This window comes from Volvox carteri, assembly GCF_000143455.1.
Source record: "Volvox carteri f. nagariensis unplaced genomic scaffold VOLCAscaffold_63, whole genome shotgun sequence".
In the NCBI taxonomy this organism is placed as follows: Eukaryota; Viridiplantae; Chlorophyta; class Chlorophyceae; order Chlamydomonadales; family Volvocaceae; genus Volvox; species Volvox carteri.
This window is the reverse complement of record NW_003307606.1, coordinates 752008-767767: the sequence shown is the minus strand read 5'-3', so window position 1 is coordinate 767767 and position 15760 is coordinate 752008. Positions and strand designations below refer to the sequence as shown.

Here is a 15760-nt window from a genome sequence, read left to right as displayed (position 1 = left end):
GTCCGGCGGGGGATGCGGGGGGTGTTCATGGAGCGACCGGTGAGAAAGGAGGAACCCTCCCCCCACCCAACTCTCGACAACACTGCACTGCGCGCAGAGAGGGAGGGTAGTGGGGTAGTTGCATGTGTGTCCGGAAAACCGTGCATTTGTATGGGGAATCCTAAGGATTTAGGAGGTGGGAACGCCGCAGCGAGCGCGATCCTGCATCGGGGGCCCGGGGGGCCCCCCGGCTTTGGGTTTTCCCCACGGGGGCATTGTTTAATTCTTCGCGTCTTCTGCTATGGATGATTGTGGGGCGGCGGTGATTGAGGCCATGGCTATGGTCGATGTCTGCTGGCCGGCTGCAGGTGGGCCCTGTGACTGGGCCGCCTGAGGGCGTTGCACTGATGTGGCGGGAGGGGGTGTTGGAGGCGGTGACATCCCGGCAGCAGCTCTACTCTAAAATGGACCCGGGGGTCGCGGGACTGCCGCCGGGTGTGGCAGGTGTGTGTGTGTTTTGGGGGCCGCGTGGGTGAGGGGGGAAGGAGGGGTATATAAGAGGGGGAATGAAAGCAGTAGGCGCAAAAAGGCCTACTTCCTACTTGTAAGCCCGTCAAGGCGGCGCATCGATATCTCAGCAGTGCCGTACGGCCGTACGCCACCTCGACCCCACTCCTCCGTTCGCCAGTGGTTCGTCTTACCCCACCGTCTCCCCGGGGAGGAGCCCTATCCCGGTTCCAGTCCCCAGGCTCTCTCCAGTCCTCTCCTTCACCCCAGAGCACACCTAAGCCTCCCCTTCCTCCGCCTCCTAATTCCCCCGCACACACCCCGCTTCGCCTGCAACTGCCCTTTGCCGCCTCCGCCGCCTCCGCCCAATCGCCACCTCACTCAGGCACTCGGCCCTGGTCCAAGCTACGTGAGCTCGGGGAGGGGGTCCTCATGTCGCTGTTCCGACACAAGCCCACCGGCCGCCTGCTGGTGGCGGCAGTGACACACCTCTTCTGGAATCCGGTGTGTATGTATGTATGTATGTATGTATGTATGTATGTATGTATGTATGTATGTATGTATGTATGTATGTATGTATGTATGTATGTATGTATGTATGTATGTATGTATGTGTGTGTTTGGTGTCTATGTAAGGGGGTTGGTGCATCGCCCGTCAGCCCCCCGGTCCCATGGCTGGGGGGTTGGGGCTGTGGGTTTGGTGAATGGCGCTGAGGATGGGCTTGTTCAGGCGGCCGGGGGGCTGAGGCTAGCGTGAGGTGAAGAGAGGGGTTCGGTTCGGGGTGAAAGAAAGGGAGGAAGGGGCGATTAAGCAAGTTTTTTTTATCGGTGTTGTCTTTGGGTTTGAGATATCAGTTGCGGGAGGACTCCGCATTGGGAGTGGGGAGTGGGAAGGGGCAATAGCGGGAGGGAGAGCTGTTGAGTTCCCTTCAGCAGGTCCGCCGGAACCGCGCCGGGAAATGGTGGTGGATGTGATGGGTGAGGGGAGTACCTACGTACTCTCTGGCCTGTGTCTACCCCCGCCTCTTCACCCCTACCTACCCCACACTTGCAAACCGGGGTTAACCCCCAGTAACCACCCTCCCCTTCCCGCCGTACGGCACGATTACACAATGTACGACAACAGGACTTCCCGGATGTCAAGGCTCTTCAGGTCGGTGGGGCGGTGGGGCTGCCCTGGGGAAGGGGAGTGTGTATGTATGTATATGTATTTGTATGTACCTGTATGTATGTGTGTGTATTTGTGTGCCTCATCAGCATCCGAACGCGTCAAGCACACCTGCCTGCCTTTCCAATCCCTCCCGGTGAATGCCTTTCAACCGGCATGTAAATCGTCACCTTGATGGTGCTGGTGCTGTTACAGGGGCGGACATCCCCCGAGGGATATAGAGTCTTTTCAACGGGCCAATCGCGCGTTCCCCCTTGTTCCGTTCCTTGCGACCCCTGCAGGCCGCCCTGCTCTGCGGTTCGCTCTCCACCTTCGCGAGGACCTCCGCGGCCGCGTCCCGGTCCTCACCCGCGGCGGCCTCTGGCGGTGCTGCGTCCGCCAGCAGCAGCAGCGGCGGCGGCGGCGGCGGCGGTAGCGGCGGTGGCGGTAACGGTGGCGGGGAAATGACCCACGGGTCAGCTCCCGGTCTGGTGCTCTTCGGGGACTTCAACAGCCTGGCCCGGAAGTGCCTACCGGACAAGTTTGATCCAGAGGTGCGCTCGCACCACCGGCAGTAGCGGCAGCAGTAGCAGCAGCAGTAGCAGCAGTAGTAGCAGCAGTAGCAGTAGCTTGTAAAGCTTAGCAGCGCTCCACTCCGAGGTGGGGTAGTGGCTGTGGGGTATTTGACACGCGAGCAGTCCTAATACCCCAATGTAATGGCGGCTACTGGCGCCTGGAGGCTGTGTGACACCGCATGTCACTGTCCCATGTTGCATCGTTTATGAAAGCCTCGCCTCGTCTCCCCCTCCCCTCGCCTCCCCCTGCCCGGCCTTCTCCCTTCTGCTCTTCGGCCATAGCCGTTCGCGCCGGAGCCGCGTCCAGAAAAATCCCTTTTCCGCCCTCCTTTTCCTTCCTTACTTCTTGTTGTATGAGGAGCCCACCTGGTCCTGCCCTCATAAAGCACCTCCTCATGCCCCTGATGCTCGTTGCGCTCGTCATGCCCCCGTTAGGCTGGAAACGGTGGAAATGGTGGAAGTGGTGGAAGTGGTGGAAATGGTGGAAATGGTGGTTGTCAGCTGTCAGATGATCCCGATCTGGGTCCGCATATCCGGGTCTGCACGTTCATCCAGTTGTTTTCCGCTCCGCTTCCCACCGCTCCGGAACCGCAGGTCCCGCCAGGCGGCCTGGCTAGTGGCGTGTACTCGCTACTGTCCCACGGGTCGCTCCCTCCCAAGCATCCCGACCACCCCGCCACTCGCGTGTGGGAGGGCGAGCCCCCCGCCCCACCGGGGTCACAGCGCTTCCCGGCTGTGCCCCTCACCAGCGCCCAGCTGCAGCTGACCAGCATGAACGCGGAGTTTTTTGGCAGGTTGATAGTGGGAGGGTGGAGGGGGAGGGTGGAGTGGGGGGGTGGGAGTGGGAGGGTGGGAGTGGGAGAGGTTGTGGATCGGCCTTGAAACCCTCGTTTATCCTGCGGCCACGGCCACGGCTACTGCTATTAGTATTGCTGTTGCTACTGCTGTTGCTACTGCTGTTGCTACTGCTACTGCTACTGCTACTGCTACTGCTACTGGAGGCCATTGACACCGCCGCCGTCACTGCCGCCATCTTCCCGACACCCACCTTGCAGCCGCGGTGTCCCCAGCGGCAGTTGACAAGTGGCATAGCCACTTGGGGGAGTATTTGACCGGCCGTGTTGACACATACCCTTTCCCCCACCCCTCCAGGGAACCTCCGCTGACCACACGAACCGCCACTTGGGCCGGTTGCATCGACTTTGTGTGGCTCTCCCGAGGCGATTTTGCCGTCAGCTCGGCGCTGGCGATGCCGTACAGTGACGACGGCCTGCCGCCGCTGGGCCCAGACGGCGGCGGCGGCGATGGCGGCGGGCGTGAGGCCTCCTGGCGTGACCCGTTCGCAGATATCGCTTTCACCGCCATCCCCGATGAGTTTTTTCCGTCGGACCATTTGGCTGTGGGCGGCGAAATTATGGTGCTATAGCCGGCGCTGCCGCCGCCGCCGCAGCAGCAGTAGCAGCACGAGTCGTTTCGCCGCGTTGGCGACGGCAATGGCAGCAGTGGCGGAAACAGCAACATATGCTGTGCGGCGGCGATATAGTAGCGGGTTCTGAAAACTAGCAAGGGTGTCCGAGGTGGCGGCGCGCGAGGAACGCCGTGTGGAAGCGTGCGGCGGGGCCAGATGCCGGGCCAGAGCTCTTGCAGCCGTGCCTGCTAACCGATCGTCCATCCCCCCCTAGGCCTTGTTTTAAATCTTCCGTGAGCCGCTGTCTCTCGCCGACTTGGAGATAATTAGGACTTCTCCTGCACGCACATGCTTTGTCGAGTCGGCTACAGTTGCATGACGCCACAACTGCCAGAGGCCATCGACGGTTTAAGTGCAAGTGCAAGCTCTGCCGAAGGTTGATAGGTCCCGTCGCGGACCTTCCGGCGTTGTAGTGCGCGGGACGCGAGGGTTACAATGCGGGTTTGCAACTCGTGGTAGGCCCGTGATCGTTTTAGACGGCCCTCGAAACCCCCTTGACGCGTGTACCGAGCTCGCATTACGTAGTAGGGAATGTGGAAACACAGAAAAGAATTGGAACTGTATTCAATGATGTGGAACAGTATTCGAACCTTCAAGTAAAACACAGAGAGTGAAAAGCGGAGTGAGTAAAAAGCAAGAGGCATGTAGTCAAGCAGAGAGGAGAACACCGAAAGTAGTATGTTTGCCGTACAGACTTATGTACGAATCATGGCGCCATTGCACCACTGGATTAACCATCCAACCAGGAGCGGTGAGAACGGTAAGTCTCTGGTAAGTTGTTCCCCAACGCCACAGCGGCGGATGGGGCTTCTGGGCAGCTTGTGGTGCAGCTACGGCTCGGGGCGAGTGAGGCCGTGAGTATTTTTACTGTAAATGTATTAAATGTAAAAGGGTCGACTGTGCCTCCCAAGCTCCTGAAGGAAGCGCTACTGGTAAACATGCTGTTACTGCTAGTGGTGTCACTCCGCGCGCGTTAGTAATGTAGTGTAGTGTATGTTAATCGCTGTGCTCAAGTAGGTTAGACCTAAGATTTCTGTACTGGATTTCAATGCACCAGTGATGCAGTGGAGCCCTTGAAGAACAATCGACTTCTTGCTTGCCAGCCGTACATTGCCAGCCGTACATTGCCAGCCGTACAGACCAGAGTACGAGAGGCCATGGTGCCAGACTGCTCAGCTCCGCCAGCTAAGGGGGCGAGTCCAGGAATCGTAGTGTTGTTATTCGCTAGGTGGGGTCTTGGTGGGGTGGAGGGTAGGTGGGGGGGGTCCAGCAGGAGGAGTGCTGACATGCCGTCAGGTGTCTGCATACATCCATGGGACATTTGTATGAGTGCGTGCGTCTGTGTGTGTGTGGGAGTTTGTGTGTATGTATGTGTGTATGTATGTGTGTGTATGTATCTTGCCAACCCTCGTGGCGAGGTTCCTCGCTGCTGGGAAAGTATGCGCCAGTCATCTATACTACGCCTTGCGATGCAATAAGTATGCCGAAATTTTATCGCTTTGGTAATTCGAGGAAGTACGGCTAAGCGAGCAAGTGAGAGTGTCTTCTGCACTTGTCTGTTGCAAAGAAGCACAATTGAAACGCGTTTGGTAGGCAAAGTGTACCTGGTGATTAATTCTAAAGCAAAAGGCGATCATATATTCGTAATAACGAGTTTTATCGGCCCTTGCGCCCCTTGGATTTTTGCGACCGTTGCTCAACCTAACTGATAGTTTTGTGCCAACGCTGCCTATACTCAATATTTCTGACATGAGCAAGATTTCCCCACATTCGATGTACGCAAATGAAACGTAGATGCCTTGAAAGATTATTACGCTGACCAGCGCGCTTCGAAGGACGATGACCTAGTTGCGGTCTCGCCATAGTATCATGTAATAGCGAAACGAAAATAACATATGTTTCAAATACAATACCGGTCCAGCTGGGCCACACAATGTCTGTCCTGACGCGGAGATGAGGGCTAGCTTCGTAGAGCGCGGCCCAAAGGAGAAGCAGGAAGCTCCTCGTGGATTGCTTGGCTTCCTTGCCAAGAGCCAGTCCGCTCAGCGTTCTGGGCACGTTTCGCCACCTCATGGGTCCAGCAGCGAAAGCGACGACGATGAAGACCAGGAACGCTTCCGATACCCCGGCATGCCGCGAGAGCCCAGGCCCATCAAGCTCACAGATCCTTATCCCGGGGGAAAGCTGGCGGGATCCAAGGCAGCCGTGGAGGTTGCGCCAGATGTCCAGCCGCTCGAGCATGATGGCTCCACCACGGTGCTCTATGTCAAGGCAGGCAGCGAGCACCGGGCGTTACTATACCTCATGCAGAAGGTACGCACCCTAGGGTGGGGGTATATGCTGGTCTCCGCTTATCATCAGCGGGAAGTAGGAGGCCTGCTTGTTTCATTCTCCCTTCCTACCGTCAAGCCAGCCACAAGCGGTGTCCCCGCGTGGTGTAATACCCCACCCAAAGCACGGCATGGCTGCCGGAGGTCTGTCACTGCACTCCCGAACCAGGAGCCTGTCACAATATAAAAAGGTTGAGGGAATTATTTTCTGACCCAGATCATGCGCACACGTCACTTTTTTATTGGGGTCAATAGCGGCCGTGCTGGCAGCCAGCGGCGACTCTCTCGGCGACAACGGGCAGTAGCCGTAGCCGTAGCCGTAGCAGCAGCAGCAAGCAGACGCTGTGGTGGAGAAAGGGGGGGGGTAATCAGCACCACCTGGGAGCAGCAACGGCAGCAATGGCGGTGCGGGCGGGCAGGCCTCATCAAGCGGCGCCAGCTGGTGGAGGGAGGCGTCACATGGCCCGGCACATGGCCCGGCACATGGCCCGGCACATGGCCCGGCACATGGCCCGGCACATGGCCCGGACATGGCGGTAGGGTGGGGGCTTGGGGGCGGGCCCAGACAACAAGGGCGGCACCCGCCCCACCCCCCCCAAGGCCCCATGGCCCTATGGCGACCCCATGAACCCTATTCGCAGCCTTACTCTAACCCGCCGCTACTTTCCTCCGTCCGCTCGGCCCAATAGCAGCACCCGACACCCCCCCCCCCAGCCAAGGGCTCAGTCAGCAGGTTGCAACTTTGGACGCCGGCAGCTGTGTTTTTACCCCTTCTTGACTTGGCGTGTAATGATGCACCGCCCGTTTCCGGTGCTTGTGTGCCCCTGTGCTGGTGGCCCCCCGAAGCACCCCCCCGCCCCCCCCGCACGCCGGGCACCTCTCAGTGACCATTTCCGTCACCAGACCGCGACGGAGGTTGTAGCACAAAACGGCCGTGACCCCACCACGCCACGCTAGGCCACGCCATCTGCTGTGCTAATAGCCTGCGCGTGTATGTGGGGTGGGCTGAAGGAGCTGTGGGGGAGGTGGGGGAGGGGCCCGGGGTGGTGATGCGGAGGGAGGTGGATTACATGAACCCTCGTGGTGTTGCGTTCGCCGCGTCCAGAGGGCTGAGCTCAGCTTTTAGCTCAGGCCTGGACGCGGCGGAAAGTAGGGGGGAGTAGGCGCACGGCACTAAAGTAACCCGACGTATAGCGAAGCAGATTTACGTAGTTGAGCCACCGCCATGAGCTCATGGCGATATGTTACATCGTAACTACGGAGCTCGGCGCGGTGCTGCGGAGACGCGGATTGATGTCTGTGTCACCCCCTAGGAGGGGCCGCCGCCACCACAGCAACCCTGTCGCAGCAAATGCACAACACCTAGCGGGGAGTAGCGGAGGGGGGGCCACGTGGCTTGTGCTGGTGGCCAGGTGGAGGCGCCTCCCGCCCCCCACAGGGTGAGGAGGGCCATCAGGCCATCAGGGCGGCGGGCGCGGCAGGATCCGTGGCAGGATCCGTGGCAGGATCCGTGGCAGGATCCAGGATCCATCCAGTACATAATGAACCATGGCTGCAGACAGTAGGCGACAGCGAGCAGTACAGTACGGCATGACAGTGCAGTACGGTACAGCCCCAACGATTGGTTCTCCCGTGCTGTCTGTCCCCCTCTCCCCCCCCACACCTCCCGCCGTCCCTCGTAATCAGACTTGAGTGGAACTTACAAGGATACATACACACATACACATGCACACTTTTCATGGGACATGCAATCATGCTTCTTGCGCTCCTCCCCTGCGTTCCTCCCCTTTCCCCCTCTCGCATATGTTCCCCCCCTCTTATACGCTCTCTCCACCCTCAGCTCTCTTCCACTGATGTACGGATATACTGGTGTTTCAAGTGTGCACATGCGCACCGAACTCCCCCCTTCCCTCCCTCCCCTCCACCGCAGGTCAATCGGTACTTCGCCCTGGACGACATGCTGCCTGAGGTCCCCCCGGAAATAGCGGCCTACCACTACCTCGTGCTGGCGCCTCCTAAGGGTAAGGGGGCGGGGAGGAAGGGAGGTGCATTGGAGGGCCGAGGAGGGCTTGCACTGGAAATGTGTGTGTGTGTGTGTATGGATGTGTGTGGCGCAGGAGGGCTTTTATTGGTTGTGATGGGGTGAGGTGCGGTGGGGCTGGGACGGTGTATGTATGTATGTGTGTGTGTGTGAGTGTGAGAGAGAGGGTGTATGTGTGTGTGAGTGTGAGTGTGAGTGTGAGAGAGAGGGTGTATGTATGTATGTATGTATGTATGTGTGTGAGAGTGTGAGAGAGAGGGTGTATGTATGTATGTGTGTGAGAGTGTGTGAGAGAGAGAGGGTGTATGTGTGTGTGTAGTGGGCTACTCGTGCTCCTGCCTTCTGATGCTGTGTTTCATGGGTTTTCCTGTGTCCTCTGATGTCCTGTCCCACCGGTTCCTGTCCCTGTCCCATCCCTGGTTCCTTCTCCTTCCTGAGACTCTTTTGTTATGTTAGCCCTGCTGTGGTGTTGGGTCGCTGCTGTGTGCTGCTGCTGCTGCTGCTGTGTCCTGTATGTGTGCTGTATCCCTCCAGATGGCCCGGTGGATGGAGACGCCACCACCAGCTTCCGTAACTCGACGTTGTTTCTGTTGTCGGGTTTGGTTGTACGGCGAGTCAAGATGCTCGCTAAGGACCCCATGAGCGTGGGGCTGCTGGACAGCACTGTACTGCAGAGGAGGTTGGGGGGGAGGGGGCGGGGGGGTTAGGACAGGGGGAAGGGGGGGAAAGGGGAAAAGGGAAAGGGAGGGGAGGGTGGAGGCTGGAAGGGTTGGAAACGGAGGGGGGGCAAGGCCCTGGGCTACTAGGAAGGGACCAGGAGGGGACAGGCCATGCAAGCCCTAGCCAAGAAGACATGATTGATTAATGCTGGTTATGTCTTGCTCCGAAACCACATCCATCCACGCACCCTCCCTGCCCCGTCTCCCCTTCTAAATGATCCTCCCTCTCTCTTTCCCTCCCTCTCTTTCTGGCAGGCTACCCATGCGCAAGCTGGCGGCCCGGCTTGCAGACACACCGGGGGGTGGTGCCGCCGCCGCCACCGGCGGTATCGGCAACAGCAGCATCGGCAGCGGCAGTGGTCGCAGCAGTAGCTTCTCCACCGCCCACGCCACCCGCAAGGCCAGCTTTGCCCGGAGGCTGGGGGGGGAGGCCTCCGGGGAATCGGATCCGGAGCCGGGCCGCCGGCGGGAGGCAAAACGATGGTGGGGAGGGTGGGGAGGGCGAGAAGGGTGATTTTGGGGGGTCTGCAACAGAGGTTTAGGGTTTTCTGTAGTGGTTTAAAGCTGCGGAGAGGCTTTCAAAGCTCCTTCCCCTTCAGATACAGCATGTGATGTGAAATGGAGAAGGAAGGCTGGCTGGCTGGGGGGTTTTGCACGTATCGATTCCCCCTCTATTAGCTTCGATTCCCCCTCTATTAGCTTCGATTCCCCCTCTATTAGCTTCGATTCCCCCTCTATTAGCTTCGATTCCCCCTCTATTAGCTTCGATTCCCCCTCTATTAGCTTCGATTCCCCCTCTATTAGCTTCGATTCCCCCTCTATTAGCTTCGATTCCCCCTGATGCCGCCTCTATTATCTAACCTCCCACCTGCTGCACACCTCCCCTCCCGCCCCACCCCCACCCCCACCCCCCACCCCACCAGGGCCCCTCGCTCCCGCCGCAACGGCCCCCCAGAGCTCATCCCCGTGGCCATATACAGCCATCCGCTCTATCTCGACACGGCCGCCTCCATCATCCGCAACTTCAACCGTACGGGCCTTATTGTAACGCCCTATCTGTACTCGACCGTCGTGGCGGCGGCGGCTGTGTGCACCATACAGGTGTGTGTGTGTGTGTGTGTGTGTGTGTGTTGCAAGGGTGAGATATACATGAGGAGACGGGCAACGATGATGAGTACGTAACCCCTTACCCCATTCCTATCTCTAAACCCCCCGGGTCCCCTTAGCTTTACCGCCTGCCATCTCCGTACATATTTCTCCGCTGGCCCCTTCCTCCCCCCGCCCTCAAACCCCCTCCCCCCCCCCCCCACAGGGCTGGTGGCGCTCCCACCTGATTCGCGGGATGTCCAATTTCGGGGCGCTGCTGAAAATGAGCCGCGCGGCCCGCACCATTCAGAGGGCCTGGAGGAACTGTGAGTGGTTGGAAGGGGCGATAAGACGGGGGGGAAGGGGGGTATGTGGAGAAGGAGGGGGGTTTTTGTGGAGAAGGGGTTGGTCAGGGGCATCAGGGTGCTGGGGGGAGGGGGGTAAGACGAACCACGAACGAGTGAAGCTGCTGCCAGGGGACTGGGGGGGACCCCGCTGGGTTTAGGGGCTCTCTCCTTTACGACGGGGGCCTCGTCTCGTTCCGTCTCCCGTGGGCTAAGCGCCCTCTCGATGTGTATCTCTTTGACACTGCCTACCCCACCGCAGCCCCCAACCCCTTCCTCTTGGACGGTGGCAGCTCATGCTTGCACTTCCTGTACGATCCCTCTCCAAGCCTTCCGTTGTCTCAACACCTCTCTTAAAAAAAGAGGTCTGAAACTAACCTCCCTTACCCCTCTAGCCCCTTTTTCACCCTCCTTCCCGCGTTTCCGCCCCCCCTCCCCCGTTCAGATATCCTCCGCAGCCGTCTGCTGATGCTGTCCACCATTCGCCGCCTGGCCGCCAGCGTGGGCTCCCTGCTGCTGGGGGCCAACCTAGCGCTCACGGCGGGGCACTGTACGGCACTTCGGGAGCGGGCGGGGCGGCCCCGGCCCGCGGCGCTGTTCCCCGAGCAGAGGCTGCGGTTCGGGTTCGACCGTGCGGGGGCCCTGTTGCTGGTGGAGCCGGACAAGGTGGAGCCCAAGAGCGTGAGGGAAGGTAAGGGGAGAGCAGGGGGCGGGCGGGCGTGTGTATGTATGTGTGTATATGAGTATGTATGTGTGTGTTAATAAGCTGAGCCGTGGGTGGGAAATGGCTACGAGCGGCAGGATAACACGCGGGCAACTGGATTGGATTGGTTGGTTGAGGGAAGGAAAGAGGGAAGGAGGGGCAGTGCAGTGCAGCGCCGTGCAGTGAAATGGCCCAGGAAGCTGTCTTGGGCTGGTCAGGCAAATTGGTGCGTAGGGCGTCGGGACATTATTTTTTGTATTTTATATATACATATACATATATATGTATATATACGTATATATATGAGAGAGACATGTATATTATGTATAATCATACATATGATTTCGGTCCTGTATATGTTCCCCACCCACCCCCCTCATCTCCGCCTTTCTCCGCCTTCCTCTGCAGGTACCTGGACTCCGGGTCTGCCCCCTCACCCCGTACCCCGCTCCCTGCCGGAGTGGTGCGCAGTACCCCTGGCCATGAGCGGGGAGAGGGCGGCCGTGTCGGTGCATGGCTGCAGGGAGGTGGCGGGGCTTGAGAGTGTACTGCAGCTCATCACGTGCGACACCGTGTGGCGGGTGGGTATGCGGCGCGCCAGGGGAGAGGGAAGCGGGTTTGAGTGTGCCGGGGGGCCGGGGGCCCTATTCTACAAGCCGTACGGTCTTGATCCTTTCCTTCTTTATAGACCCCACAGTTCCTCGTGCTTTATTTGTAAACCTTGTTCGACTTTTGCAATCTCTTGTCCTTTACTTTAATCCTCCACTTCAACCTCATCTTCCCCGTCGTCCTCACCTCCTTCACTCTTCCCCAGGACAACGCCGGGAATGAGCTGTCACGCACCACGCTGCCGGACACGTCCCCGCCGGATCCCGCAGCTACTGCCGCCACCTTTGCCGGCGGCGGCACGCCCGCCGACGTCGTACTTGCCGTCATCACCTTTCCTTCCGTGCACGAAGCTGCCGTACGCGCCGCGCTGCTGTCCATGTATACTTGGGATCCGCTGCGTCGTACAGGCGTCAACCTCGTACCGCTCCACCAGACCGCCGCCGCGCGCGGCGTACAGACGCAGGCGGCTGTCGTACAGGCCATCAACACAATTGCCGCCAGCGCCGGGCATCTGGTAACGACGCCGCCGGAGGCGGAGCCGCCGCCGGCGACCGCCGGCCCGGCGGCGGCAGCCGCCGCCGCCGCCGGCACGTCGCCTATCTACCCGTCCACGGTCGGGCTGGCTTGGCGTCACGCGCCCCCGGGCAGCCGCGAGCGGCAGCGCGGTAGTGGCATCATCGGCGGCGGCGCGACGCCAACTCGCGACCTCCGCAGTCCTCTTCGCAGCCTCATCAGCCCGTTTCCTAGCGGCCAGGCCAGTCCCATGCACCACAGCGGCGCTAGCAGCTTCAGTCACGGCCTCAGCGGCAGCCACACAAGCTTGGGTCGAAGCCAGAGCCATAGCCACGTGCAAAGCCAATCGAGCAGCCCGGCTCGGTCGGTCAGTCCGCAGCGGCAGCGCATCGGCGGCGGCAGCGGCGGCTTACCGGTAGCAGGCAGCCCGGCTAGTCCGAAGAAGGGGCAGCGGTCGCCGCAGCCAGCGGTAGCGGCGGCGGCACCGTCTGACGGCGGCGGCGGTGGTAGCGGTAACGCGGCGTCGCGGACACCGTCACCTCTGCGACGGAAGCTGGGCCAGCTTCCGCTGCCGCCGGTGCAAGGAAGGCCAGGTACGGGTCCTGGTATGGAGCCGGCGGATGTCGTGGAGAAATCCGAGTCCACGATGTTAGTGTGTGTATGTATGTGCGTGTGTGTGTGTGTGTTAATGCGCTGCCATGGATTCTTGCCGACCCACGGGTCTCAATCCCGAATCCGATCCATGGGACGGACGACGGCAACGGATCAATACCTTTTCGTTGCAACAACGACCCACGGGTCACAATCCACGTGCTCATTTCCGAGACCGACATTCCGTTTTCCTTCTCCCCTTTATGCGTGCTGCAGGCACTGTTCCCATGGCCTCCACCTCTAAATTCCATGATCTGGATCCAAGGGCTCCAGGCGCAGCTACTGCCGCAGCTACAGCCCCTTTGGCCGCCGCCGCCGCCGCCGCCGCCGTAACTGTCGTCGTCACGGGTGATGGCAGCCCCGCGGAGGTCTCCGCACTAGCAGCAGCAGCAGCAGCAGCAGGTGGTGGAGGTGGAGGGGGGGTTCACCACCGGCGGCCCCGTACCACGCCGTCCTCGTGGAGGGAGGGGGAATCGTCCCCGGTGGCGTCCTTGTGCGGGGGAGAGCCCTCCCTGGCGGGCATGGCGGTGAGGAGAGGGTTATGTATGTATGTATGCATGTATGTATGCATTATGTATGTATGTATGTATTGTGTTTTAATGATCTGAGCCGGAGGCAGGAGCTGGCATGTGCGTGTATGGCTTAGAGCCGAACATCAATGACATAAAGACAACACCGCATGTGTGTATGTATGTATGTGTGGGGGGGGGGGAAGGGAGGTCACACAGCCCTTCACCCCCACCCCGGCCGCTGCCGCCCGGACCCACCAAACCCCACACCTTCTCCTCCAACCCCGCTACCACAACCCTGGCCGCCCACTCACCCAACAGCACGGCACGGCGGCGGCAGCGGCAGCTCGCAGCCCCGGTGGCCTGTACGGCACCCAGCCCGGCGCACCGCAGCCGCTGGACAACGTGCCGTTGTCAAACCTGGCGCGAGCCCTGAGCCCGCCCCCGACACACCGAGCGAGCTCGCCTAGGGCGTCGTACACAAATTCGCCCGTCGTTGGCGGCGGCCGCGGCACCGCTAGTGGAACTGGATCTCGCCGCGAAACGGATTCCACCGACTTTCTTTTGAACCGCGACGGGGGCCCCCAAGGGGGGGGTCGAATGGGGTCGCCGCCGCGGGGGTCGACACCGTCGCTGGCGGCGGGGCCGTACCGGGGGTACGACATGCCCAGGGCTGCTGGCACCGACGGCGCCGCCGTAGGCGCAGTGTCGCCCGTTGTCCCGGCTGAGGGGGATGGGAATGTGTACGGCAGGGGAAGTAGCGCTGGCAGCGCTACGCACGGCGGCGCTGGCGACGGCGCGGCGGAGTTTGATGTCGAGGCCCCCCGGGCGTCCCGTAGTCCCCCCGTGGAATGGGCGGGAGGACAGGAGGCGGCGGCGGCGGCGGCGCGGCAACTAGAAGGCGAGGTGAGTCGGGTGGCCCGACTTGGCGGTGCGTTAGGGGGGGAATGAAGATCGCGCCCTTGGCTTCCCTCTCACCCTCTCACCGGACTTGCGGCTTCAAACATCCGCAGCTGATTCTTGCTCCTTGAACCCGCACCCCACCCGCACCCCACCCGCACCCCACCCTAACACCCATAAGGCAACCCACAATCATAGCTCGTACTGGGGCCCTTCAGCCCCCTCCTGTCCTCTCCTCCTCCTCTCCACCTGCCGCGCTGCATTGATCCGCAGCGGCGGGGAGCGCCTGCATCGCGATTGTGTGTATGTATGTAATTAAGTAAAACTTTGTTTAGGTGTGTCTAGCGTAAACAATTGTCTCTATATTGTTTATGTGGACTATAATATAGACCACATAAAAAATATAGGACAATACAGTATTATTTATGTGTAATTTTAGTAAACTATGTGCAGGAAGAAACACACAGAACACCAACCTCCCACATTCCCCCTTCAAATCCCCCAGCCCGCGCCGGCCAAATCCGAATTCAAATTTTCTTCTTCTTTCTTGCGTGTTGAGTAATAGGATGAGTAATAGTTTCCTTATGCATTCGTATCCATTTCGGACAGCCCTAGGCCCCAGGGCTCTCGGGACCGGGCCCCGCGGCTATGCCTTTGGAGAGTAACACCACTCCAGAAGGTGTAACACACACATACATACACACACATACACACACATACACAAAAAAACCTCTCACAAACCACCGCCGCAGGATGCCGCGCGAACAACCGCTTTGGACAGCATTTCATCCCCGGTGCCCTCGCCGCCGTCGCTGACGGCACGCCGACCGCCGCCGTACACCCAAACACAACGACAACAGCACCCGCCCCAAGAACAGCAACTCCAACAACCGTCAACTGCCGAGCAACTCGTGGAGTCTCCGCCGGCAATCAGCGGAGAACCCGGGTTCGAACCCGAGCAGGAGCAACAGCCCGAGCAAGGGGATCCGTACTCTCGAATGACGGTGCTACAGCGCCATCAAGCCTTGGGGCTGTACAATGACATGGTGCTACTGCCGGTGCAGCGGCGGCGACCCGGCGCGGAAGTGGAGAGCCCCGTGGAGGCGGCGGGTTTCGGAGCGGAGTTCGAGGGGCTGTACTATAGCGACCACTTGGCGCCGCCGTCGCTAGGGCGGCAGCCTTCCGGCAGTTTCTTGCCGTACTCTGATTCCGATCGCGACGCCGGTGGTGCCGGTGCTGGTGTTGATAACCCTGAGCTGGTGGTGGCCCCCATGTACGTGGAGTACGTCCACGCGCCCTCGCTGGTGGTGGAGGTGACGGAGGCACTCGCAAGCCAGGTCGGTCGGTCTGTGAGTGATTGGGTGGGTGGTGAGTGATTGGGTGGGTGGTGGGGGAGGGGGTCCCCGGGGGCCCTGATGGGGGGGGGTAGGAATGGCTGGGTGGATGTGGCTGGGGGGGTTCAGGGGTGTCCCACGGTGGCGTGTGTTTTCACGGCCGCATGTCCACTGTACGGGGGTCGTACGACTCTCCCCTGTCCTTGGTTGACCATTCCTTTGCGCTTTCTCCCCGACCGAACTCCTTCCCGGGGACTTGTGCTGGGGCGCGACACAAACACAAACACACGGTTACACGGTTACACGCGTGATTCCCGTGCCTCTCCCCTGAGGTCTCCCCCCCCC

General features: G+C 60.3%; 2 protein-coding genes across 2 annotated transcripts in view; both read left to right on the top strand.

The window, feature by feature from the left end:
* The window catches only part of VOLCADRAFT_97721 (uncharacterized protein), a gene marked incomplete at both ends in the record, with an annotated part of 7769 nt that extends 4135 nt beyond the window's left edge, over positions 1-3634 (top strand). The window contains 7 exons of the mRNA XM_002956662.1: positions 348-483; positions 872-990; positions 1613-1639; positions 1936-1994; positions 2491-2731; positions 2803-3002; positions 3361-3634. Of these exons, the coding sequence (XP_002956708.1) occupies positions 348-483; positions 872-990; positions 1613-1639; positions 1936-1994; positions 2491-2731; positions 2803-3002; positions 3361-3634 (1056 nt within the window). The remainder of the gene's footprint in view (positions 1-347; positions 484-871; positions 991-1612; positions 1640-1935; positions 1995-2490; positions 2732-2802; positions 3003-3360) is intronic.
* A 720-nt stretch (positions 3635-4354) lies between these two features.
* The window catches only part of VOLCADRAFT_97720 (uncharacterized protein), a gene marked incomplete at both ends in the record, with an annotated part of 13992 nt that continues 2586 nt past the window's right edge, over positions 4355-15760 (top strand). The window contains 14 exons of the mRNA XM_002956661.1: positions 4355-4436; positions 4472-4530; positions 5630-5989; positions 7445-7567; positions 7937-8027; positions 8582-8726; positions 9690-9867; positions 10079-10178; positions 10642-10887; positions 11308-11480; positions 11714-12614; positions 12889-13199; positions 13503-14087; positions 14834-15418. Coding sequence (XP_002956707.1) covers positions 4355-4436; positions 4472-4530; positions 5630-5989; positions 7445-7567; positions 7937-8027; positions 8582-8726; positions 9690-9867; positions 10079-10178; positions 10642-10887; positions 11308-11480; positions 11714-12614; positions 12889-13199; positions 13503-14087; positions 14834-15418 — 3939 coding nt within the window. The remainder of the gene's footprint in view (positions 4437-4471; positions 4531-5629; positions 5990-7444; positions 7568-7936; positions 8028-8581; positions 8727-9689; positions 9868-10078; positions 10179-10641; positions 10888-11307; positions 11481-11713; positions 12615-12888; positions 13200-13502; positions 14088-14833; positions 15419-15760) is intronic.